Source organism: Corvus hawaiiensis, chromosome 4 (genome assembly GCF_020740725.1).
Source record: "Corvus hawaiiensis isolate bCorHaw1 chromosome 4, bCorHaw1.pri.cur, whole genome shotgun sequence".
In the NCBI taxonomy this organism is placed as follows: Eukaryota; Metazoa; Chordata; class Aves; order Passeriformes; family Corvidae; genus Corvus; species Corvus hawaiiensis.
This window is the reverse complement of record NC_063216.1, coordinates 750,959-777,538: the sequence shown is the minus strand read 5'-3', so window position 1 is coordinate 777,538 and position 26,580 is coordinate 750,959. Positions and strand designations below refer to the sequence as shown.

At 44.1% G+C, this 26,580-nt stretch overlaps 1 protein-coding gene across 9 annotated transcripts in view; it reads right to left on the bottom strand.

Annotated features, from left to right (window-relative positions):
* Positions 1-590: 590 nt before the first annotated feature.
* The window catches only part of WNK1 (WNK lysine deficient protein kinase 1), a 100,729-nt gene continuing 74,739 nt past the window's right edge, over positions 591-26,580 (bottom strand). For 4 of the 9 annotated variants that reach the window (XM_048301211.1, XM_048301219.1, XM_048301218.1 and 1 more), the window contains 15 exons: positions 25,382-25,555; positions 24,565-24,616; positions 24,263-24,403; positions 22,447-23,873; positions 19,636-19,719; positions 16,261-16,347; positions 15,549-15,618; positions 13,973-14,052; positions 12,796-13,451; positions 11,716-11,918; positions 10,533-10,727; positions 9,223-9,315; positions 6,890-6,931; positions 3,710-3,897; positions 591-3,415 (listed from right to left, as the gene is read on the bottom strand). In XM_048301211.1, coding sequence (XP_048157168.1) covers positions 3,101-3,415; positions 3,710-3,897; positions 6,890-6,931; positions 9,223-9,315; positions 10,533-10,727; positions 11,716-11,918; positions 12,796-13,451; positions 13,973-14,052; positions 15,549-15,618; positions 16,261-16,347; positions 19,636-19,719; positions 22,447-23,873; positions 24,263-24,403; positions 24,565-24,616; positions 25,382-25,555 — 3,807 coding nt within the window. In that variant the 3' untranslated portion in view covers positions 591-3,100. The remainder of the gene's footprint in view (positions 3,416-3,709; positions 3,898-6,889; positions 6,932-9,222; positions 9,316-10,532; positions 10,728-11,715; positions 11,919-12,795; positions 13,452-13,972; positions 14,053-15,548; positions 15,619-16,260; positions 16,348-19,635; positions 19,720-22,446; positions 23,874-24,262; positions 24,404-24,564; positions 24,617-25,381; positions 25,556-26,580) is intronic. The other 5 variants (XM_048301212.1, XM_048301213.1, XM_048301214.1 and 2 more) reach the window with 5 other exon arrangements.

Sequence of the window (26,580 nt, the reverse complement as noted above, 5' to 3'; positions counted from 1 at the left end):
CAGGGGAGGCGGCGCAGAAGAGCCGGGAAGGGCCCTTCAGGGGCCGCTGCTCTTGCCGCAGTGCCCACAGCAAGCGCAGGAGCCCAGGGGCCCTCGCTCCGCCTCGCCTTCCTCAGGGACCGCGCCGAGGTCTTGTCTGCCACAGCAGAGTGCACCTGGCAACGTTGTAGCAGTCCCAGCCATAAAAGCAGCGACAGCCGATCCCTTATCCTCCCTCAGGCCACTCCCCTCCTCAAGGGCCATTTAGGAATTATTCTTCGGAGAACTTCGTTTCAGAGTATCCTGTTAAAGGCCAAAGGCTCTGACTGGTCGCTGCTTTTGAGAAGTTAAGGATCTCGTTAAATTGGCTTTCTTGTATGTCCTGTGACAAACTGGTAAATTGGGTAAGAGTTACATCACTGCAGGAGGAGGACAGAGGGGCTGGAACTGGCTGTTCCACAAGAAAACCCACAGCTCAACCAAAGCAGGTTTGGTTTATTTGAATGGCTTCATTCAATATTCTGCAAAGGAACAAACTGCAGCCTGGGGTGCAGTCATACAAGAAGGGTTCAGTGCAAAAACATACAACTAACTACAGCCAGGGAAGCCCCAAAGTTTCAATTAATTTTTTTTTTTTTATTTTTATTTTTTACAGTGTACATTGTTAAATAATGTAAAGAAAACGCTTGTAATTCAGAAACAGATTTTATGTGGAAAAAGATACTCAAAGTGTAATATTAAACAAAATAATTTAACAGTTCAGTAGCATTAGTTTATTCCTCTAGACTTCAGTTATTCATCCACAGGAGGAGAGGGGGGGAGAAAAAAAAAAATCAATGGTAAATAAAACCAGTTCTTGCATAACATTAAGTGAAAAAACGACCTCAAACTTATTAGATCAAATTTAAATAACCACGTGCTGCATCCAGCTGACCAGTTCCTCTGCGAATACTCCCCTTGTCTCACTACTGCCTCGGGTCTGTCCCCGCTCCTGTTGCCCCTGGGCGTGCTCAAGAGCCTCCCCTGCAGCCATCCTTTCAGACAGGTTCCCACCTGGCCTCAGCCCCGGGCCCGCTGCTCGCCTGCCCCTCCCCTGCCGCTGTCCCACAGAACCACCCCTGGCCTCGGCCCGGAGCCGCCTCCGACGAGCTCCTGCCCTCGGCCGCTCCTCTCCAGCCTGGGCCTGCCCTGCTGCCAGAACTGCTGCAAAACAAGTGACAGGAATGGAAAGCATCTCGCACGTTTCTCTGTGAAAGTGAAAGAGTGAGAACATCTGCAGACACGGAAACTCCCTATTAAGGCCCCAGCAGGGAACAGCGCTCCGAGATAAAAACCAACGTGGGCAAGTAACATCCGTGTGATGCACCAGCTTCCAGGGCACCGGTGAGCTGCTCCCAAGCACCAGCAAGCTGCACTCTCACCCTTCTCAGCTTTTTGCAGCACTACACAAATACTGGCTGGTATTATTTTGACTTTGAAGAGGAAACCAGTATTTCCTGAATACAAAAAGGGAGAATGACCAAAGCAGAAGATACAGTACAGGTACTAAGAGGTGACAAGTGACAGATAGTGACAGTCCTGGTACCAGCTTGAAATTTGTTAAGAGTGAACAAAATTGTAAATCCTCCAAGTAAGACAGAGGAAACTTCTTGATGCCGGCTGTTTCAAGTACATCCATTGCCGGCAACGGACGTTGCACCAGGACAGTCTGTTCCTGGCTTAAATGAATTTTACCAAAAAAAAGGTAAGAAAAGCAATCCCAGCAGACAAGCCCATGCCAACGAGCAATGGCACCTCTCCCTCAAGTCACATCCTGACCAAACATCTTTACCACTTCGCAGGTGGAGTCAAACTGCATCTTTAGTTGGGCCTTTCCCAAAGACACACGTTCTCCCCATCCTCTCTCCGTTTCTGATCCAGCCCTCCTGCCTCCACAGCCAATATTGGTTAAGTCTCATTTTAGCCTCACCTGCACCCCTCTGTCCCACCCCACCTGGCCCCTGTCACCCCACACCTTCAGCTCTGCCCACCTGGACAAGTTTCCCCCACACACAGAACGCTGCTCCGACCGCGGCCTCGGTGACTTCCCCTCCACACTCCTACTCCAAACAGGAGCCCGGGATGTCCCAGGCACTGGGCACAAGCATCCTGCCCTCAACTTGCCCTCTGTCCACCTGGGCTCTGCTGGGAAGACAATGCTAAACTGCAGAAGCAAGAGAAGTCCAAGGCACTAAAATATCCAGCAAGCATACTGGGAGAACAGACAAGTATTCAAGTACATTAATTTATACAATTTTACATTCACATTTATTTATCTAATACAATGAAAATACAAAGGAAAAAGTTAAAGTGTCTCCAATAAGTATAAGGATATAGCTAGCTTTTTTTCCCATTTTTTCTTTTTAACTTTTTTAACCCTCTATATTCCACTCATTTTTAAACTACTGTTGTCCAACAACATTTATATATCACAGTGTTTCCACATCAAAACTGATGGTAAGTACATGTCCGCAGGGAACTTTTAAAATTTTTTTTAACAATTTAAATTGCTCTAATGCTGCAGTCAAAGCTGTTAATATCTTACTTAAAGCAGTAATGACCTATCAAGCACGGGCTGCATCGCAAGTCCATTCATGTGCCCCATCGTTTCAGAGCCAGATACGATTGAGTGGGGAGAGGGAGAGGAGGGGGATTTGGACAGCTTTCTTCCTGATCTTGGTTCTTCAGGAAGAGGCAGGAAGCGTGCTAAAGCCTCATGCTGGGGGGTTCAGCTCTCCCACCTCCACACGTGTGGATTCAGCCTCAACCCAGAGAAAAATTTTACAGCAAGACTGCATGAACTGACCCCACGGCTCCTCTTCATAGCTCTTGTGCCACGCAAGAGCAGCCCCCCTCGGTGAAAAGCACTGTCCCATCACAAGGATGCTGATCATCCTCCTCCCCCTTCCGAGTGTGTGGGGAAACTCCCGCTACAGAGAGTTGACAGCAATGGTTGGAAAAGATAAATTCATTCCCAGTCTGGCAAGCTACCAGTTCATTGCAGCACTAGTAGTTGATAAGGGCCCCATCTCCCTCCCCATGTCCTGTCCCGAGGTGTAGCCAGCAGGGTCTCCGAGCACGGCTAAGTGGTCCGCAGGTTGGAGCCTGGAGGGTTGCTGACAGACTTTTGCAAATTGCTGATGTTGAAGCTTTGCAAAGATGTGGCACCCACGGGCTGGAACTGGCCGAGCTGTGGCTGTGCTGGCCCCCCGGCCCCGCTCCAGGGCGGGGGGAAGGACGCTGCGGGGTAACCGTACTGCTGCGGGGGGCACATGGCCTTGCTGAAGGGACCTAAAGAGGTAGCTGATGCTGCAGGGATGGGCGTAGCACCCAGGGAAGATGTCATAGAGATACAGAGCTGACCTGGTGCCGAGAATTTTCTTGCCATTCCAGGGCCCTGAAAGATAATCCAACCACCGAGAGCAGTTACACAACTGTGCTCTAAAAGCCACCTAGTCCACCCCTTGGTCCACAATCTGCTCCCAGTGGGTATTTACAAGGACATGCCACGGCCCTCCCCTTTATTTCTCCCCTTCTGTTCCAGAGCAGGCAATACATCCTCCCCAGGAAGAGCCAGCTAACAGTGTTCCAGAGCTGCTGTCCCAGCTGTGCTCCAGCTGTGTTTGGAGCCCCAGTGAGACAGAAGGACACCCACAGCTGCTCCCCATAACCCTCACGGGTCCTGCCTCACCTCGTAGCTGCTGTGCCCTTTGCCAACCTTCTTGCCAGACAGGTTCATGGCATCCCGGGCCCAGTTGTCCACCAGCTTGTGCAGGTCGTCCGTGAAGGTCCCTTTGCGGCTCGAGGCGATGGCAGTGGGCTGGGTCTGGGGAGCCTGGCTGTTCACTGCAGCCCCCACGGTGTTGGTGCTGCTGGTCCCTACAAACACAACAGCAGCAATCACAACTTGGGCCAAAGCTGACCTTTCTCTAGTGCATTAAGTAACTGTGGTAATGGCACACCCAGAGAGAGCCAGTTAAAATGCCATGCAGATTAATTCTAGGTTTCAATTCCAGGACACACTGAAGTGGGAACTGCAAGGACACCTACAGGCGTTTTCTCAGATTGAGTGTTTCACAGAGATGTTTACTTTGCAAGAAGTGCTGCAAGTGGTCATCCTAAGAGGGGAATGGTAGCAGCCTACAGGTCTTTGTAGAAGAAAAAGGACATTAGATTTCAGCACTGAATGACAGTACAGGCACGTCACGTCGTTTTCTCACCCTACGCCTTTTAATTAGCAGCAACCACTATTGGCACAGGTCAATTCCACCTTGGAGGACAATGCTGGATGCTGAATAAGGATCAGTAAAATCAGCATTGCCAACTGCTCTGTAGCAAATTATCTCCACTTTGTGAAATGAAAAGTTCACCCAGTTTACAAAAAAAGAAAAAAACCAGCCCGTCAGAAACAGCAACTGTTGTTTCCAATAGCTGCTATACTTATGTTCTTGAGGATAACCAGATGGGACTGTCTTCATCCACCAAACAGCCAGGATCAGCAGGGAAAGTCTGCACTGCATTAAATTTTGCTTTTTGCCTCTGAAAGCATTTTTTTGCCATTATGTTCAGATTTCCTAAGTCAGAAGAATAAGCATTTGAGATGCAAATAACTAATACAGTTTAAAGAAGGCAAGAGTGAGAGTAGTTCCTCAGGTAAGCTCTGACAGGCAAGAACACAAAACCCCTTCACATAAACGCCAGGTTTTGGTTCTGCTAGAAAGCTTGCTGAACATTATCCTGTGGGGGGAACAACCAATGTAGCAGCTTTGTTTTGATAGCCTTCCTATGCCCCTCATATTTATAAACAAGCAACTGCACTCCAGTCTAGGTTTTTGAAAAGCAGACCTCATATGAGGAAGCAAAGAAATCATGTGTTACCTAGGATCCTAAATTCCCAGCAGTATTGCAAAGTATCCTCATTTACAGACGTGGAAGTGCCAGTTAACCACTAGGGCAGACCCAACAACAAAATCAGCATCAGCAGGCTCGAGACAGCACTGCTCACAAACGCTCATCCTCACCTATTCCTGAAGCTCCTCAAATATTTCTACTTGCTCCCTCAGGAGACTGCACCTGGGAAATCCATGAAAACCTGAGTTTATGGCAGTCATTTCTGAAGGGAACCCATTTAGAGGTGGATGAGCAGAAATGGTAGCAACAAGCACCATGTCTCTGTTGCAAAGGCCAAATGACAGCGTCGCTGTCTCTTGCCTGGCAGGTCCCTTCCTCTGTCCCACTTTCCCTGGCAATCAGCCACATTCCTTGGCACCACTGCATCAAAGAAAGAACTGGTTCCAAACCCCTGCAGGAATGTTTCGTATTGAGGAGTGGATTAGGAAGGTGACATACTTACTACGCAGGACAAATAAACAAAGTGTTACTGCCTCTAGTAGTGCTGAGGAGGGAAGGACACAGATCCACCCCCCCCAGTTCCAGCTCAAGCATGGAAGTGGCTCCGGGGCTGGGTGCCCACAGGCGGGGCAGGAATTGTTGTTAGTGGGGGCAGACACATGCGAGAACACATGGAAAGGGAAGAAAAAGGTTCCCTGAGCAGGGAGTGAGGCTGCAGCACAGATGGAGAGGAGCAGGAACACCCTGTGTGGTGCAAGGAAAGCCTGCTGTGAAGTAACAAGAACCTTAGGCATGCATCATGTGGAAAGGGCTCTGCATACAATCAATAAGAGCAACGATGTGAAAGGTGAAGTTAAAGACAAATGAGGCAAAACCAAGAAAGAGGTGAGGGGGAACACTGCCAAAACGAGTAATAATCACATTCCACCATGAGGGTTCATGCAGGAATTGACACACTTGCTCTCATCCTCTTCAGGATGGCCAGCATCCACTTGTGCTATTGCACATTTCCACTTTAATCACTAAGTACTCTGGATCCTGCACCTACACTAGAGAGCTTCCTCAGGCTATGGAAGGCAGAGAGTTAATCAAGGCATATACTGCAGCACATTCAGCTGAAGAGAATCAAGACTCAGGAAAGTTTAAGAGTTTTCCAAAGAACTAGATTGGTTCAGGGTGACAAAGGCTGCCAGAGCTTTGTCTCCCCAAGTGATTTTGTCAGGGAGCTCCCATCTCAGGTCACAGACATAGCAGCCTACAGCAGCAGAGCTGAGCTCTCACGTAGTGTCAATTTAAAACTGACTTCTCAGGAATTTCACATTTTAGCTCTGACACACTCACTGCCTGCAGAAACTGCCATCCAGAAGAGTCTGAAAAGCAAGTGCTTCAACTTGTAGCATTCCATGGAAACAACCCCCCACATTCCTGCTCGGTCACGGCAGCCGTCCCCAGTTCTGCTCTGACAAGAGGGATCTGAAGTGAAACAGGCTCTCTCTCTCCAGCCCACTACCCATAATGCCTCATTCTGCCCTTGGATTCTTTCCCCCCATAAACCAGCAGTCAAAAGACACCCTTAAAACAGTCTTAAATGGCATGTGCACACGCAGGCTCTTCCGAACATCTCTTGCTTTGGGAGACACACTGGAGATCTCTGATGGCTTACTCTTAGGCTTTTAAAACATTGGAGGAGTGTCTGCAATTGCATCCATCACTGAGGTGACAAGCCCCATCAAAAACAAGCAGCTGCTCTGAGTACAACTCCAGCACATTACCGTGAGCAGCTGACCCTGCTGTCGCTCTCGTGTGGTGAAGGGGAGGTTCTGCCTGCCTCCACCTGGCTGCAAGAGCAGCACCAGACTAGTCAATATACTAAGGACAGAGCACACATTAGAGGGCGTAACACAGACAGACAGATGCTGTGCTGGAGACAGAGTCAGGGACGTAAGGCTTCAGTGACCAGGAAAAGCTGATGAATAGCTTTACAATCAGGAATCGGAGATAACAGAAATAAGATAATTACTACAGAGCTGGTTGCAAGGACAGACTTTTTTCACCATCTTCCCTGAAGCACAAAGAGAGAGTAATTTGTTAAAGATAAGAGAAACAGTGAGAAATGTTTAGTATCAGGAAACATTACAAAAAGCTCGGTGAGAAACAGAGGACACAGCACAGCAGGGCTTTTACAGTCACTACTGGGACATTCTACACAAACTCGAAGACTCTTCTGAGACAGTTTAACCACAAAGAAACGAGGCCCAGCCTCCTACATTTATTCTTTGTAATTCGCAAACCATACTGAAGAATGTCAGGAGACACTGAGGTCACAACTGTTATCACACAGTCACAACCATGGCTGTTATCACAAAAGGAAAAGCAAGTACATCTTCCATTTTTTGCCAGGTCGTAGGAAGCATTTTACAACTATCAAATTTCAACCAGCAACAAATTTATTTGATAGGTTGAGTGCTTTTAGTTTGTCACCCTCTTTTTCAGATGTGTGAAAACAGTTCAGACATTCCCTGCCAAGCTGTACCACTCTGTTTCTCCAGCTGCACAGTTAAAAGCATCAGTCACTGCACTGTTTCCTCAACACCACTGATTCCAACCCAGTATCTTCTCCAGCTGTCACTCTCCACAGCAGTCTGCCACAGCATTTCAAGGACAAGGCTGCAGGAAGCAAGCAGCCTGCAGCAAGCCAAGTGCCAGGCCAAGCTGAGCCATGCCAAGTATTACCCGCTTTTACAGGACAGCTACAACACTCTTTTCAAAAGGAATCTGTTTCCCTTAGCATCAGTCCCAAAAGCAAGAGATACACATGCCAAAGTACTCTTATAGCCAGATGATGGTCAATTTACAGCAAGCCAAGGCCTTGGAAGTAAATTATACTCACATACATTCAGTTCATTGTCAATTCTGGCTGTTCTTCATATTCCCTTCCCCAAAAAAAGGATAGGCCAGACTAACAACAATTTTAAGTAAGCTTTGGTAAGAATTTAACTTCTTCCAAGAAAGGAACATTAAATCTTGAGAGTGCAGATGTCAGTGCACATCTGCACATTAATATACACAGCAGAAACATTTAAAGCTGCTCAATTTGAAAAATTAAATACTTTTAGTGCTTAGATCCCAAATCCAGTGAAGTGGGATAGAGTTAGTGCAAAACTGAACAGCCAGGAAGAAGTTTCCCTCCCTCTGCCTCCCTTCCTTTCTCAGAGGATGGAGCTGGTTGCATTGCAGCTGTCTCTGCAGAAGGCCAGGCCCAGTTCCCTCTCACAGCTCGGGCTCAGCTGAGCCACTGCCAAGCACAGCACGACAGATGATGCAGATGCGTGGTACTGCCATGCAGTGCAGCGACGGGAGGGCTCCTGACACCACTGAAAACTCTCACATCGAGTCATTCCAGAGGGTGGGAAACACATGTCAGACATTTAAAGGGTCCAGCCTGCAGAAGCAGCACGGGAGATGTTGCAGCACTCCCAATAAAAAGCATCACACCAGCAGCCTTGGCTCAAGCATATTGTTATTTCAGCCACATCAGAAGTTTGAGGCTCTCTTGTAAGTCTGGCCTAATGTAAGTGCAAATGAGAGGATTCTGAAAAGAGCTGCAAGCTAGCTTGTGAGGGCTGACAGGATGTCTGAAAATGTCTATTTACCCACCTGTACTGCTATTTCTTTTACATTTAATATATCTCCAATTCACAGGAAAAACTTCTAAACCCGGGTCCATTAGTAGGTAAGGTTCCTTTGAGTTTGCCTGGAAATATTCTCTAATTATTTAAAAAACCCTTTAACATTTGGATCTTTAGCTAGCCATCTGCTAATGAACACAAATCGTCACTACAAACTGCCTACAGGTGGCATCAAAGCTCTGCACTGTCGCCAGCTCTAGCGCTGAGAGCATGCAAGCACACTGCTGGGGGAGGGCAACACTCCCCCCATCAGCTACTGCAGTGTCCAGCCAAGGGATCATTTGGAAAACAGATCTTCCTCACTCTTCCACTACAAAGATTGCCCCCCGACAAGTCCCATGTCATCTAACATACGCGAAATTACCGATGGACCTTGCTAACTCTCCCCAGTTTGTGTCATTTCACTGACCTGTCCTGGAAGTTTCCACTAAAGGTTATGGGAAAATGAGAGCTCCTTTTAGCGAGTTTAACAGCAGAGAACACCTAACGTGAGAACCCAAACTTCTAAAGGTGTGCTAAGAGCAGCTGAGCTGAGCCGTGGGATGGGAGGGAATACAAGGTGGCAGATGAGAATGGGCTGCATGAAACAGATCCAAGCAGCAGAAACAGAAACCAAAAAGACAAAACAAAAAACAGACAAGGAAGGAGTAAAGGTGTTACACACAAAGAGCCAAGCAGGGCGTACTCAGAAATCGGGTCCTCCTGCCACCAGGCTTGAAGGTCACTCTCTCAGATGCACAGTTAAACTTCGCACAGCCTGTGAGAAAACAAGAACGGGGAGAACAGAGAAAGGAGAGGAGAAGAGACAGAACACCACTACAAGATGTTAGCAACTTGAAGTTGGAAGGGTGAAATGCAATCACATGACACACAAGAATAAGTCTCAAAGTGCAGACCAAAGAGCACAGAGACAATATAGGGAGTGAAGAGACTGCCTCCAACACCTCCAGACACGAGGCCACGTTTGCACTGCTACTCTCCAGGACATAAACCAACTATAAAGTTGCAATCTATAGGAAAGCCAAGTCCTGGCAAAGTATCCAATTATAAAATGGTACCACACAACTCTCAGTGCAGGGAGATGATTCAAGTAGCTCCAAAATGCCTGAAACAGTTCCTTAAAAACAAAACTCTATAGAAAATTCTTCCATAAAGTCTGTTTCCATTTTCTGTATGTACTTCTCCAGTTTCAGCAGAACCACTCATCAGAACTGACGTATTCAAACTGTGGCAAAGCTTTTCGAAAGATGTGCAAGGGGAAAAAACCTGGAACAGCTAAGTCCAGCTAAGCAAAGGAATCATCCCCTTAATGACAAGCAAAGAAGTCCTCCTTACTGAATAAGTCAGAGCTGTGCCTGAGAAATTATTTGATAACATACTAATAACAAGCAACCCACAACTTGAGAAACCTGAGCAATTTACTACTACATGAACAATTTACTGCTCCCACCATTTCATCCTCCTACACTGACTCCTCCTTCCAGAATAATTCACAGTTAAAGAACACCAGCTTTTTTTTACCTTTTACTGTTAAAAACTCCATTGACAAAAACAGTCAAACCAGTTAGGAAGTCTAAAAAGACTGAGACTCCAAGTCTTTGGACACTTCCATCCATTTCAGTTATCTGTTAACATCAAACCTGCTCTGCCCGTTCCTTGGTCTCACTTTGGATTTCCAATCCCCCATTCTCACCTCTCTCTCCCTCTGAGCCAACACCTTTCCCCAGGCCAGCAGAATTCTGCCTGCCACCAGCCCACTGCACTCTCTAGTGTTGTCCTCAGGGTTTCATACCTTCAACCACCTCACACTTCACCTGAGTGAGAAGCTAGAAATCCAGTTGCAAACAACATCCTTATCAGCCTCCACACACAGGAAGGATAAAGCTACTTTACATCAGGTATTAAAAATCAAGTGTCATGAAGCCAATCATTCATTTCCATTGCTAATTACACTAATTGCATTTAGAGTGTTACCTTGGCCCGGTGCCGAAAGGCTCGGTACCGAGAGGGCACCGTCACTGGTGAAGGCAGAGTAGAGATTTTCACTGGAAGGTGAAGGTTTGAGGGGCTGTAACAAATGGTTCTGCCCAGTCTCTGGCACACTACCAGGAGGATGAAGGGTCTGCTGAGGGGGCAAGACTGATGGTGCACTTTGAGCTGACAGGTTGCCTAGAGGAAAAAGGAAGGCAAAAAGTTTTGGTTTCCACACATTTGAACCTGATCAAGCATGACAATACAGGAGAGAGAGGGAGAGGCAGGGGGAGAGAACTACTCCAGTTTCTGACAAAGCAGTTAAGACCAGAGAAATTCTTCAGTTTTAAGACAACTCTGTGCTGGTTTATGTGCTCACAGGGCTCCTCTATCACATAACAAAACAGAAATGAGCAGCCAGGGTGACTGAACACAGATGTCTCAGCAGGACATGGAATTACCAAAGCGGTAACAAGTATTTCTGCTGGCACTGCTGGCCCTCTAGTACTGTTTGCTCCTGCTACAGGATTAGAGAAACATCTCCAATTACCCAAAGAGTATCTGTCACCCATGTCACTCAATCAGTAAACAGAAACTATTTCCTGAGTTCTGTTTGTTATAAAAATGGTCTTAGTAAGAAAGGAAGCCTTGACAATTGAAACTCTCAATTGGTAAGTACAATAAATCTTCCATTCCATTTAAAAAACCCACTAGTTTAACATCCATCAACCCTAAGTTTCTGCAGTGTAAGGACAATAGTACTATCATGCTTAAGTGGTACTAAATTAGAAAAAAAAAATCTCTGCAGATGACTAGAGAGACCAGACCCATTCTGCAAAATCAGTTTCAGGAGGGAACAAGCAGAGCCTCTCTTTAAAAAACAAAAGTTTTTCTCCCATACTGTAAACTTACGCTTTTCTTCCTAGTCAGAGCCCAATGACTACAATACAAATCACAACTTTAAAACTGCTCTTACAGAACAATGTCACAGTACCTTTCAGTGGACTGAAAAAGTCCCAAGCAAGACTACCAAATAGCAGAAGTAGTTTTAAAAGAGATAAAAGAAATCCAGGGAAGAACTGGTACACAGAAAGACACTCCTCAAAAAAAAAGACAGGGACACAGATGTAAGAATGAGATGGCATTTGTCTATTTTATCTACTGAAAGTATTGAAGGAAGCCTTACCTGATAGCTGAGGGCTTTTATGTCCCTGGGAGCTGCTACGACTGGACTTGCTGCTTTTTCCTTTCGTAGGTCGTCTCCTTCTTCCTGAAAGGGGTGCAGCTGGGGGAATAATTACTGCAGGTGGGGCCTTTCCCAGTTTCATGTAGAGTGACTCAATCTCCTGCTTCTGGCGACTCTGCAGCTCCTGGATCTCTTTAAGGTGCCTAACAAGTTACAAAACAGTGTGATTTACAAGAATTATATGTATAGACATACATGCAAACAATTCCTCCCCTCAGTCAAGCCTGACCTGCTTCTTTGGTCGAACTCTCAAACATTTAAGAAAGCAGGAAATACATCTTTTCCACAAATAACCACTGACCACACATGGCAAAACACTTGCCATTTTCCAGTGTGCTTTGGCCCTGGCTAGAATTCCAAAACAAAGTCCCCAGCATTGCAATCACAAAACCAGAGTAAACAGAAGTACAAAAAAAGCATTCAAATGCTACAGAATAGCTAGATTACTCATTTTCTGAGACATATGGCCTTGGAGACTTCCACACTGGTACTGCCTTACAATTTGCTTCAGAGCAGTTGCATACACAGGATTTAAAACTGCCAGCTACCCTAAAAGAAAGTTCAACTTTCAGTATAAATAAATTACTAGGTCACATAGCTTCACTTCTAGATTTTTTTTTCTGAGCCAACAAGGTCCCTTCAGGAAAAGAAGAGCCATTAGAAGTGCCAGAAAGGCATATCAGAAATGCAGAGATTGTGTGTCATTTTCAAACGAGACTCCATTTTTCCCACTAACTCCAGTGACATGCCAAATCTTCCCTAGATCTAGAGCCTTACCCATAGTGCAGCTGTCAGCCGACATACAGCAAGGTTACAGGGTACAAAATTAAGCCCAGCAAACACGTATATTCCTCTTTAGTTATAATTATGTACTGCTTTCCCACTGAAGAACCTTACTTCCTACATAAATGCTGACAATGGCTCCTGACACTTAGCAAAGGCTAAGGGAAGTACAGGTGAAATTCACATGAATCCTGTTACATATCTTCCATACACAACCACACAAAGAAAGAGCCTTACTTCTCCCGTAACCGACGGAGTTCCAATTTCAAGTCTTCATCTTCAATGTCCGACTCATTGTCACTGCTCATGTAGGAAGAGTTGAAGGAGTTGCTAAGGCTCTGAACAGGGAGGCTGATCTTTGATCCCAGGTGCTGGACAGAGTCTGGGCTCCCTGAGCCATCATCCAAATCCTTAGCCATCCCACTTAGAAAGGCGGCCTCCGGATCAGAGGATGGACCATTCATGTGTGGGGACTGCCTCGACTCCAGCTCTTTCTTCGGAGCTGCAGCTGAAGAAGCAACTTGTTCCAAGCCCACAGAGAGAGGAAGAGTCACAGGCTCTTTCTGGGCACAGCTGACCTCGTCGCGAGCCTTCGCCACGGAGAAGCGCCCCACTTGATCCGTGGCCGTTGTCACCTGGAAGCGCCCGACCTTGGTCGCCTGAGCAGCATCTGCCGGCGGCGGCGCGGGAGCCGCCTGAGCCAGGCCGTCCACCACATCCAAGGAGGCGGCGGCTGCAGCCCCGCTCTTCCGAGACTCAGCCTGCTTCACCAGCGTGCTCTCTGGGCTGCTGCCAGAAAGGCTTGAAGAATCAGTGGAGGTGGTTTCAAATTGCACTGGCTTCGTTTCAGGTTTGTCACCCTCTTTTAGCACATCATCCACTGCCACGGATACCTAGAATAGAAATACAATCATGCAGGCTTCCTTCGTTTTCCCTCAACACGATGCTTTTATTTTCCTTAATGGTAAGATGCATCTGAGAGGGAAAAATAACTCATTTCCTAGGTATGCCACAAAGCAAGCGACTGCTTCCCCCCAGGCAAAACACTGCCACACAAAGTAGTACTTCTGTGTAATCTGGAGGATTAACTCCAAGAAACAGCAGCCTCAGATGGGGCCTCCTGCACCAACAGGACATAACACAGTGAACATCCCAGCACTGTTAGCGAGAAGGCAGCCTAACATTAAAGGCCAAGGCCAACAGCTAAGGCCTGCCATCATGAAACCCTGTATTCACTACTCTAGACCTGCACAGACTGTGCACTCTCTGCCCTGAATGGAAACAGCATCTGCAGAACTGCTTTCACAGGCTCTACATGGACAGCAAAGTCCAGCACAAGGCACACGGAGCTGGCACTACCAGGAACCACTCAAAGATGCTGTACCAAGAGCCAAGTGAGTTTAGCATCTCCTACCTGAAACCGTCCCATCTTCAGCACACTGGCTCCTGCTGCGGCAGCCACAGCACCGCTCTCTCCATCACCTGATGCCAAAGCTAAGGAAAAGGAGAATGGGATCAAGAAGACAATGAGCAGCAAATTATTTGAACTCACTCCAACCATATTTTTTTACGTACTTCAAATTCAACTCTCTATTCAACCATCTATCTTTTGGACCCATAGCACCATATTAATGTAACTATTATGTTAAGTTGAAGCATTTTTCTACAACATTTCCCTGCACAGTGTATTTGCTGAAAGTGCACTTTTAGGCAACAGTAAAAAAAGCACACTGATTTCAAACAGGGATGCAAAACAGACAAATAATAAAAAACAGAACTGAAATTTATGCAAGAGAAAGCTTATTTTAATTCAATACCCAGAGTGACTACCTAAATTTTACAAAAGCTGGGGACAATTTATTCACAGAAAAGGGACAAGTTGAAGAAATGCTATAAACCACATCTAGTCAAAGTGCCTATCTGAAGCTTTCCAAGCTGGATTCTTAGGTGTCAGCTCCTGATTTTGTTGCTCTGTGCACTGGCAGCATAAAGTCACAAAGCTGAGAAATAACGGGCTATTTTTAAATCAGTTCTATTGGACAGCTTGCTCCGTTTATTAAGCAACTTCCCAGTTTGTTTACCTTTTCCTTCTACATTTAAAAGACAAAACCCAACTCATTTTATAGCAGACTAACAAATTCTACATTATAGTTCACTACCAATGTCCCAAAATAAGAGTATTTCATTTCTTTTCCTTCATGGTTTTATTAGCTTCTGAAGGTTTGTTATTGAACTTCAGAGGCTCACGCATGTTAAACAGTGTTTACTAGACAGTTCAAGAAAAGAATTCAGTACCATATTAACAGCTTCTTTTAGAAACAGAAGACTTCAAAAATTAAAACAATTAGGTGAATACTGACAGGAGAGTCTCAGATTATTTCGTAAGTATTTGGATTTCCCCTCCAGTAACTCAATTCATACAGATTTGGAAGTCATTGATCATCCAGACTTTAACTGGTGATCACCCAGTCAACCTTCAGTTGTTCTAAAGCAGACAGAAGGGAGTCTGGGTTTCCTACTACCTTCCTTAAATGTTTAGTAGTTGAGCCTTGGTTTCTCTGTTTAAACAGAAATGAAACACCCTTAGGTAAGGGAGAGGTATCCTACATGTAGAACACAGTGTAATGACACAAAACAAGTACTACTGTTGTTGCCAGGAACATAACACATGACACAAAACAGTTTTTTCCAAGTCCTGATGCTGTACCTTAGCAGCGTAGTAGAGACACTTTGTGACTCTTAATTTAGCATTTTGGACAGCTTTAAATCCTAAATGAGTCACTACAATATGCATGTATCTCTCATCCCCCCACTCCTGGCCTACAAGGAAAATTTCCGTCTGGTTACTAAAAACTAGTATGATCCCCACAAGGAGCTGCCATTCCATGACTTGCTAGAAAAGGCTATAACCTTTCAAGTGGTAACTCTGTTCAATTTTGGATTCTATCTTCATGCTGAGAAATCATGTAAAGTAATCATGGCTGTCTTACCATCCTTCAGAGACTGTGTTGCTGTGGACACCGGCCCAGTAACCGTTGTTGATGCTACTGAGGGCACAGACTGCAGGTTCAAGGGGGAAAACGAAATAAAGTTCAATTAAAATAATTAGCAGTTTCACTGAATGCCAACAAATCCAACATACCACATATTATGCAATTTTTCTGCTTCCAACACGGACAAAGTATGACCCATGAAAAGACAAATGCAAGACGAGATTTTACAGGCCTTAAAACCCTGAGGCTGTGAGCACATCACCCCTTGGCCTGTGCAGAAATAATGCATAAACAGCCACTTGGATTGTCAATCCTTGTCTTCATTCAGTATCCAAAGCTCTTTACTAGAAGCTTTTAAAATTTCAGATCCACACTTGCAACATCCCTCCCAAATTAAGACTGACATATCACATATTTTCCCCTTATTCTACAGTCACTTCCATTTCTAGTTTGGTGACACCACCAGAAAAGCTGGAATAACAACTAATATCAGGAAACAGCTTCAGGAAATTACGTAATCTACTGCAATACACAGACTTTTCCGATTTTGGTTGACTCAGTCCCACAAACTGGAAGATGACTCTTAATTGTTATTTTTAAAAGTCTAAATACCGGTGTAGTGATATTAAAGGCAGTGACCTAAGAGCATGACTTTGAGAAAACACTGAGGTTTTTCAAGACTACTAAGCTACCAACACTGCAAACATACACAGGCAGGAGCAGATGTCACTGGGATGGTCTCTGGACTAAGGGTTCTTCTCAGCTGAGCATCCAGATCTTCCAGTGGCTGTTGGGACTGAGAAAGAAAAGAGTAAAACCATGTTCCAGCTCAGGAAAAATAAATCATAGTTGAGAAACAGACATATTTAATACTATAATTTAAAGCACTCAGTACAGCTTCTGTATTTCTATCAAGCTTCCTTCCTACACATTTAGACTTAACATGTACAGCACAGTAAGACTGGAAGTAACTTAAGCAATTTGTTTAAAAACAATAGAACACGAAAATTAACTGGAACTTTAAAAAAAAACACACAAAAAAACCCCAACAAAAACAAAAAACAAAAAACTCCACAATACCCCTCAAAACCAAACAACAAAAAAAGCCCCAACCCACAAGTTTCCTCAGAGAGGCTATATAGATGGATTGACTTGAAGAGGATGGAGAGGGGCAGAATCTCTCAAGCATGCTTATTACTTAGATTTCAGCTGGCATACAAGATGTTTTTCAAACTTGGCCAATTGAATTGGGAAGAGGAAGAGAAGAAGAATATTTTACCTAAAAATATCTTGAAGATAAAAAAAAAGTCCCAAAGTCCCAAAATAATTAAATTAGGGCCATGCCCATAAGATGCATTGAAAGAAGAACGTATTGTCAGATACCATTAAGTTGCAATTCTGACCCTACAGAACAGAAATTTTCATCCAAACTTTAGCATTATTAATCTTTCCAAGTCCTTCACATTAAAAAAAGCTGTATCTGTTTTTAAAACTGAAGCAGAGGTCATGACAACATAAAACTAATACTTTCCACTGAAAGTTAGAGGTACACAATAGCATAAAGATGGTTTCAACAGGTTGCCAGGATAACATTCTTCCTGACTTGTGGATTTCAAAGCAAAACCAAAAACCCTAGGAACAATAAAGCCTGTATCAATTCCATTACACAAAAAAGAGCAGAAGATGCAGACTTCTATGACTCCATTCAGAAATCCAAATGCTTAGCAACAAGTGAGCTAATTTAATTCAACACTGTAAAATAAAGGGGACGTGTCACCTGAAATACTAAATAATTCTCATCGCTTATGCTCACAAAAAGATATTTGCTTCAAGTAAACAGAGCTAGCAGAATGATCAGGAAATAAAGATTTCCTTACAGAACAAGGGGACCAAAATGAAGCTTGAGAGATTAATATAAATACACTTTAAAAAGCAATTAAGGAATAAACAGAATGGGTATTTAAGACTGTGGAACAGACTGTTCAAAACTAGTCTTGCAATGACGTGTACTGTGTCTGCAAATTACGAGTCTGCTACTAAGGCAAGGAAAAAAGTTGTGTAATCACCTACTACTGACAGAAGCAGCACGGAAGACAAGCATATCTACTTTAAGACAAGCCAGTAATTTTCCAGATAGTATTATGTTATAGCAGCAAATGCTCTTAACAGTCAATTACATTTGATCCAGTTGGTCTCCTCCAATTTTGTCTCACTCCTAGACAATCCTTATGAGCTCAAATGAGACGTGAAATTTGGGAAGTTGTTTGCAAAGGACAAGAAGCAAGGGATCTATATTTGTGACTCTTCCATGCCACAAATCCTGCCAGAAATACCTATGACAAACAGGAAGCAGCCTATTGCAGTGGTACAGTGGCTTGAGTCATAGAAGTGGCTACAAGTGCTTTAGAGCTTAGGGGAAAATACTACTAATATACTGAGTTTCCAGCAATGAAAATGAAAAGGACTATGAACTCCATATGACTGATTTTAACCAGCTGTCTCCTGATCCATCTCATACCTGACCATGGGAAGAATGCAGGTAAGAATTATCACCAAATTGTCGTTGTCTTCTCTTCATTAAACCATGGTTCAGAAAGAACTGACTGAAAGAGAGAAACCAGCTCCTGCCTCTGAAGTCAGGGGGGAAGAACAAGTGGTTTTTTCTTGCTCAGTTTGGAGAAAGAAGATACCCATTTCCTTGCTACTTGCAGGGCAGGAATATGGCCCATGGCTCTAAGATCAAGATGCAAAAATGAGCTACTTTTAGAAACATTTCAGTTGAATAAGCCTTTTTCTTCCAACTTCAGATGTTATCTGCCTTAGCTGTGCAAACCACACAGAATTGCAGACTGGGTCAGGCTGGAAGGGACCACAGTGGGTCATCTGCTCAAGCAGGGCCATCCCAGAGCACATGGCACAGGATTGCATCCAGCTGGTTCCTGGATAGCTCCAGAAAGACTTCACACCCTCTCTGGACATTCTGTTCCAGTGCTTGGTCACCTGCACAGGAAAGAAGTTCTTCCTCATGTTCAGGTGGAACTTTCTGGACATCAGCTTCTGCCCATTGCCCTTTGTCCTATTGCCTGGCACCACCATTTACACACAAAATATCCGAGCTAACTATTGTATACAAGAATGACAGAATCACCAGCTTGGGAGAGACCTCTAAGATCAGAGTCCAACCCATGCCCTAACACCTCAACTAAACCATGGCACCAAGTGCCACATCCAATTGTTTTTTAAACACATCCAGGGATGGTGCTTCCACCACCTCCCCAGGCAGACAATTCCAGTACTTCACCACTCCTTCCATGAAAAACTTTTTCCTAATATCCAACCTGTATTTCCCTTGGTGCAGCTTAAGACTGTGTCCTCTCAAGGACAGAAGCTAAGCAGGGGAAGCCACTGCTACATTTCAAGTCATGTTTATGATAAGGAGATTCAAATACCTTTTGCAAATCTTAAAGGCTAGTGAAATCAGAATGTAGTAATAATCACAAAAAACCCAAACCAAACAAAACAACCCCCACCAAACAAAAAGGCAATCACGAAAAGAAACAACCAAACCCCAAAACCTCACAAGGAATTCACAAAGGCAGCAATTTTACATTTTCATAAGCATTTCATGGCAATATATAATTTTTCGTATTATTTTGCTACTATACCCTTTTCAAGAATAAAACAGGTTCAAGTTTTATGCACACACTCCCCTGCATTACATTTTTTTTAAAAAACCTTTCAAATTCAGATTAGCACACCACAACCCCTAAGCCTGATTAGGCACTGGGTACAGCACCCCAAAGGGCAAGCTGCATAGAACCACAGAGAATGGTTTGGCCTGGAAGGGACCTTGAAGATCATCCAGTTCCAACCCCTGCCATGGGCAGGGACACCTTCCACTAGACCAGGTCACTCACACCCAGTGCTGAAACCACTCTGGCTACTGCTACGGTTACACAAAAGGAGTTACTCAGTCAAAAGAAAAGGAAAACAAGAACATTAATAACATGCAATGGAGAGTTTAATTGAAACATGCTCTCTGAAGGGAAAAGAAGCAGATAAAATCTGCCAAGTTGTGTAGCACCTGAGTTAGTGAAGGTCCTGGAAAAGGTGGCAGCTGCTCACTGGATGGAGTGCCAGCCGGAAGGTCAGAACCTATTGGTAGCACCTATGGATAATGAAGAGGAAACGCGCGTCCATCAGACATGGAACCACAGAAGGACCAGACACCAAGCTACAGTCAGTCATGTCATACAACAGAAGCCTCAACTTTTTTTTTGGTAGAGAATTCCTTCCTGGACAGTTAGCATAGAGTCTTTAGGGACTTTTGCAACCAAGTTAGGGGAAGTTGTTTGCTTCGTTTTTATTTTATAATCCAGATTATCTTTGAGCAGCCACAATTTCCAGTTTAAACAAGCTGCAGTATCCAGGAACAAAGTATCTTGGGGATAGTATTTTCAAGTCCGGAAGAAATGTTAAAATAATTCTTCCAAGAAGCTTAAATTCTAAAATGGTGCAAGAATGCACTTAGTCTCCTTCCAACAGATCTGTGTTAACTGTCCATTAGAAACTGCAAGCTGCATGCTTCCAGCAAATTGTTCCAAGCAACATGACTTGAGAACAGGAACTGTCAGTGCCAGAGGATGTCTCCACTTGTTGAGAAACAGATTTATAGAGCTCTCACACCAATCTTTTGATCCATCCCTTCCTTTTGAACCTGAAGGGTATTGATGACCCACAGAAGGTGATTAGGCCATGCAACTGGGTAGGGGCAAGTCATCCAGGTTACGTGGAGGAGGTTAGAGAGACTCGAAAGGTTAGGAGGAGGCATCAAAGCCTCCTCACCAGGTCAGATAGCACATACCAGTTAGTCATTTCCATTGTTAGGGAAGTGGGAAGTTGTAGGAATTAAGCAACCCATTACACAATTTGCAATTCTTATTCTCAGCTGTCATCCTGAGGTTTGCCAGTGCCTCTGAAGTCTGAGCACACACGCAGCCTCATGAGCTACAGCGCTGGCCAGCTGGCTGCCCCTGCGCGGCAGCGAGCGCTGCTGGACACGGGGAACTGCTCCACGGTCTGCTCCAGTCCTCAAGGAGCAGAACCACTTCTGGCTTGCAGTGTGTTACCACAGCTGGAACTGATGGGTCAAACTGCAGGAGCAGCTGCTAGTGAAGGTGCACTCCCAGAGTTATCTATGCTCCCAAAAACATCTCAGCAGGAACTAGGCAGAGTTGCATTAGCTCAACTTTTTTGTGCAGCAGGAACACACGTGAGGATGTTACCTGTTCTGAGGCATGATGAATTTTTAAGCTGTGGTAACTTCATCATTTAGTTTATAAATAAGAGGCAAAACATACTTTAAATGCATTTGTAAGAGAAGATGAAACACATTAAACTGTCTAGGTTAACAGTTTGGCCACAAATAAAATAAATACACAGACACAGAGTTTAGCAAACCCCAGAAAACTAAAACAATAAGCTCCTTAATGCTCAGCAACAATACCAAGTGAAATTAAAATTAAGCTTTGGAAAAAAACAAAGTAATTTATAAATGAAAACTTCAGAGAGGAGGTAGGCTTTCTACAACCGACAATCAAAAAACCTATAACATTTATTACATTTAAACCCAAGCCTTTGTAATTACGGGTTTGCAATTAGCAGTTTTCTAACTGCTCCAAACTGTTCCTGAATGAATACCAGTTTCCATTTTTTTCTGTTATTTCTTTCCTAATTTTCAATTTCACTGAAATACTAATGGATGCCTTTGTGTCTAGATTTCCTTATCAGCTTTATTGGCACATATTCCCACTCCTCCATAGCAGAAATTTTCTACTGTCTTTGACTACAAAGAGTACATGGAAAGACTACTAATGAATGGAGATGCTGGGAGCGTTGGCTCAATGTGAATGGCCTGAAACTGGTTAACAGCAAGGCTGGCTAAAGACAACCAACACAAAGTGCCAATGAGTACAAAAAAGCATTACAGAAACAAAAAGAAGCGACTATTAAAGCTTTTGTTTCATTAAATACCTGAAAGTTTCTTCAATTTATTTCCATTTGAGAGCTACCTTTCCATTTAAGGAAAGGACTACCAAAATAGTTTAAAACACTGAAATGGGCTGTGTCCCCACACAGGCAGGCGTTTAAAAGAAAATTTCACTTATTGTTATATCTGGTTGGTGAGCAGGTAGCAACATCCACAACGTCTCTCAAGTTGTTACTTCTTTGTGAAAGTGTTTTGCTTGTAGAGCATGAGTCAGTAAACAACAACAACAAAAAAAGGTTTGTTTTCAGGTATCTCTTAAACTTCTCAAAATCCTGCTCTCACAAATCTAACATTTGAAAGGAAAATGGTATCCAGGCATCAAATAAGTAGCAGAGAACTTCAAAAAAATAAATCCTTTCAGTCAGGTTCACCCTTGCCTGCAAGGAAAAGGCTCACGACAGGAAGCAAAACTATGCTATCCTGACTACTTTGTGAAATATACAACCAACCATCTCAGTCTAATGGTCATGTACAAGATAAAAAGCTATCTAAAGCAAGACATCCAAATTCTATTTGAAAAAAGCAGTATCAAGAAAAAAACCCAAACAAACAAAAAGCAAACCACAGTTGCTTCACTCTTTGTAGTTTGAGTAGGAAAAACTAACAGTGACATCAAACACATCTCTCCAAAACATAAAACAGAATTGGACCTTTTTTTCCCCATTAGGGACAAAAATAAAACACCTCTTGGGACACATAAGAACAACCAGAGGGTAAACTTTTCAATACTATATTAAATGAAGAAGCTTGTTCCTGAATACATATTTTGCTTTATAAAAAGGATGCTGCCCAAGAAGGCTGTTTCCTACAAGAGCTGAATACTCCCACAAACGCTGCGTTTCTTACCGGTACCCTGCTGAGAGGGGGCTTGGAAGGAGAGGTCCCCGGTTTCACTGCTGCTGTGGCGATGCTGCTCGAGGCCGAGATGTAGCTGACGGGGGTGATCACTTGCCCAGGAGTGGCAACTGGAGTCAGCACTGGCAAGCCAGTTGGTCCAAGAGGCAAACTGCTTGGAGGTATACAAGTGCTAATGGATGTCAGGGGTTTGGTTGGTGCAACAGCAGTGGTTGGGATCCCAGGAACAACGGTGGTTTCCATCACCAGCGAGGTCTCCAGAGACACTGACGGATGCACCGTTCCCACGTTACCATGCTCACTGAAGAGAGACCGCAGCTTTTCTTCCAGGGTCTTTATGTCATCAATACCAGGGGCTTTAGACTGAGCATCAGCATCAGCCTCCAGACAGTGAATGTGAGGCTGGTTGGGCAATGGAGCTGGTTGAGGCTGGCTGTGTATCAAAGTCTGCTGTACTGCAGGCAAGTTAGTGACTGGTTGTGGCAAGACACCAGGTAAGGGAACCTGGGGCAACATGGGTGTTGCACCTGAAATCTGGGGTAGGACAGGTGTTGATGTAATTCCTGATGGAACGAGTAAGGGGTGGATCACTGGCTGAGAGACCGAACCACATATGCTTGATGCTGCTGAGGATGATAAAGGTGCAGAGATTGGAAGAGATAAGCCAGCTGCATTGCAGGGATGTGATTTATCCAGAGAGTGCCCAGTCTCAGGTAGTGACTGTGGAGCGCTTACCACTGTTGTTTCTGCCAGACTGCACACAGAGCCACTGCTACTGAGCTGAGGAAGCTGCAAAGCCACGTTCTGGGCCAGAGACAGGGCAACAGATGTCTGTGGTGCTGCCATACTACTCACAATCTGAGGAGTAGACTGGGATGTCACAGCTGGTGCCACAGCACCGAGACCAGTGACACCAGGAACCTGGGTAGATGGCAGTGCCAAAGCCGATGGCGTGCTGATACTGGGGGCAATGTCTGCAGTCACTGGTTGGGCAGGCTGGGACATGGCAGATACGGAGAAAGAAGCAGGGGCGCTCACGCTGGAAGTGACACCGGTCGATTGCTGTCCAGGCTGTGAGGCTGAAGGTGGAGAAATAGAGCTTGGCACACTTGTGCTTGGTGCAACTCCAACAGCTGCATTTTCTGAAGGCAAAGTAACAGATCCTGGAAGAGAAACACCAGTGCTGGAGGGAACAGATACTGAAGAAGTAGCCACAGATGCAGGAGTTGCACCACTGCCCGCCATGGTAGAAAGTGCAGGTGGAAATGGTGGTATGGCTTGATTGAACACTGGAGGAGCTGTGCTAGGTCCTTCTGTCATCTGAGCATGCCCCATCTCAGAGAAGGCTTGCTGCAAGCTCAGTGATGATGCCGAGTGGGAGAGATTCATTCCAGGACCATGTACTGGAGATGCTACAACTGGAAGAAAACAAAATTATCAGTCCACCTGAGAAAGTTCATTATAGTATTATTGTCTATGGCTAAACTAAGACCACATTTACCTCTTAGAATAAAAAAAACCCCAACAAATCAAACAAGAAACCCACAACAAAACACAAAAATCCAGGCTTATATTATATTAAAATACAGAATTAAGGTTTCAGAGTCTTGCAGATAGCCCATCAGCTGTTTTTTCTCTAAGAATTCTGCAAAAGATGACCCAAATTATGGTCACCTCTTACCAGCATGAACAGCTCCTTACTTCCCTGAGTACTTTAGGAAGCCTTCAGTAACAGTTTAGTTACCTAATTTCACAGTTCTGATGAACATGTCTTCGGCATCAGCTCTTAAGAGTTCAGACAACTCACCCATATCTGAAGTTTCGTTTCCTCCAGAAACAGCAGATGTGAAAAAGCCCTGTTCTTTCAATCGGCTCTCAGGGACCGGGCTGACAATGAACCGTCTTCCCGCAGAATGAACAACCTGGGTAAAGGAGCTAGAAGGAACCCCTAAACAGAAAGAAGGTGGATGTTTAGTGACACATGGTTGTAACTAAATACATAACCTGCAATACGGAATGTGCACTCCATCATACAAAATAAAAACTTGGCTGCACCCATCCGCTGAAACAGAAAAAGGTAACTGTTGAAAAAAATCACAAGAGACTTACCTATTCTTTGTGGCATGGAAGATGTAGGATCTGGCTGTTTGAACTCTAATTTCTGTAAAGTAAGATAAAATTTAAACTTCTATTCTGAAACAGAAACCCACAAGACAGTTCTTAAAATGCTAGCTTACTGAAATGTGGGCATTTAAGGGAAGCAGTACCTGGGACCCAAGCACCATCACCAAACTAGAGGAATTCTGCCCAGATAAATGTCCACTACAGTGTTTTTAGAGACTCTCAGCTTAGCGACTGTCAATGTAACCATTTGGTCTAAAAATTCTTTTGGAAATCCAACTGATTTCCTGAAACATTCGACAGACAAATGGATGTTCCAAACTAGCTCTGGGTGTAATTAAGGCAGAGATTCAGGAAATGTCACCCCTTTCAGCACCCAGCAAACAGATTCAAAACCTGTGTTTCCTAACCGAGCTATCCAGTCTCTTAGTACTTCACTGGGTGGAGGGCCTGAGACCAGGCTCTCAGTGTTTAGTTGCACAGGGTTGGGGTTTTACTGTCCTACCTCACAATAATCTCAAATCCAAGAAGCATCAGCATTTAAGTCTGTTTAGTGGCCTGTTAGGAGATTCAGCAGCTTTAGAAGTCTTCAAACACATCAAAAAGTAAGAGGTCTGTTATTTAGCTTTCTAACTTAATTTTAGGCACTCACTCTGGTATGAAGCTTTCCCTTTTTGCCTTTTAATTATTGATCTTTGACATCTCTCATGGCAGAAAGTTTCTATTTCTAGCTAGCTCTACTCACAAAACCATACCACCCAAAATGGAAGATGCAAACAGCTGAGGCAGTCTGTCCTTCACATACCTGCGACCCCGGAAAGAAGCCGTCATCTTTTGTCTGCATGCTCTCCAGCCCCTGATCCCCTTCCGGCTCCACGCTTGCATCCTCACTTAGCATTTCATCTGCTTTCTCAATAATCTCTCGTACCTGTTCTACAAATGAGTCTCGCTCTGTTGCTAAAATAAACTCGTTCTGCACCTGTAAAGAGAACAAAGCAACATTAATTTTACACAAACAATTTCAAAACAATATATTGAATAACTACAATTTACTCTTGGTGCTAATTTTTGTCTTCCCTTTGCTGTTCTTCCGAACAAGATGAAGGTGGTGACACCTTAGAGAAAAACAATTGTTTCTCAAATTATCTCCAGCACAGAAGCGTGTGCCCTGGTTTAATCTTTGCTGTGGAACAACATTCAATCTCACTTCTTCATCAAAATGTCACCTCAATCTTTGCTTAGCAGAGAGAAATGTAATATTAGCAGCCGTATCTTACTGCAATTCCTCCTGCCTAATGAATGCAATGTGCATTAAGAGACATATTTAAAGAGAACTGTAATAGAAAAGAAATTGAAAATTCTGTATCGCAAGATGTCTTCTGTGCTTCTCTTTCCATGCCGTATACAACTTCTCCTCCATGCAGGTTGCACATCACTGATTTAAAGTCTGGCTGTGGTACATAAAAGCCAGTATGAATTATGTTCCAAATACAGGGAGAGGATGATTTCTCAGCCTGTCTGCTTCCAGTACATTGTATTGCTTTATGAAAATACCTTCTCTTGCTTATGTTGGACAATATTAGTTTAAACAAATATACTCAGCAGTTAGGAAGATATTTTTGATTTGGTCTAACCCATGAGAGGATTGTGTCTCCTGAAATTATGTATGGCAAAAATCGCAAAAACGGTCTATGAAACAGAGCTGTCAGTCACAAATTCTCTGCTGGGAAAGAGAGACAAAGTACCTTAGAAGTAAAGCCTGAGATGCTCCTTTTACATTAAATTCCTGGGATGCTGGGTCAAGAAAAGGAAAGTCAGGCGTGATGTGCTTGTATCAGCCTTTGCAATGCAGAATACTTTACTAGTTAAAGAAACCTTCAGTACTGTAAGTTTAGGAACGACAGACACCTATATGGGGTATGCCAAACAGTATCGTGATTAAAAGGAAACAAGGAAGTCTTGCAACCAAAAGTTTGCTCAATATTCAACAAGGAACCAACGAGC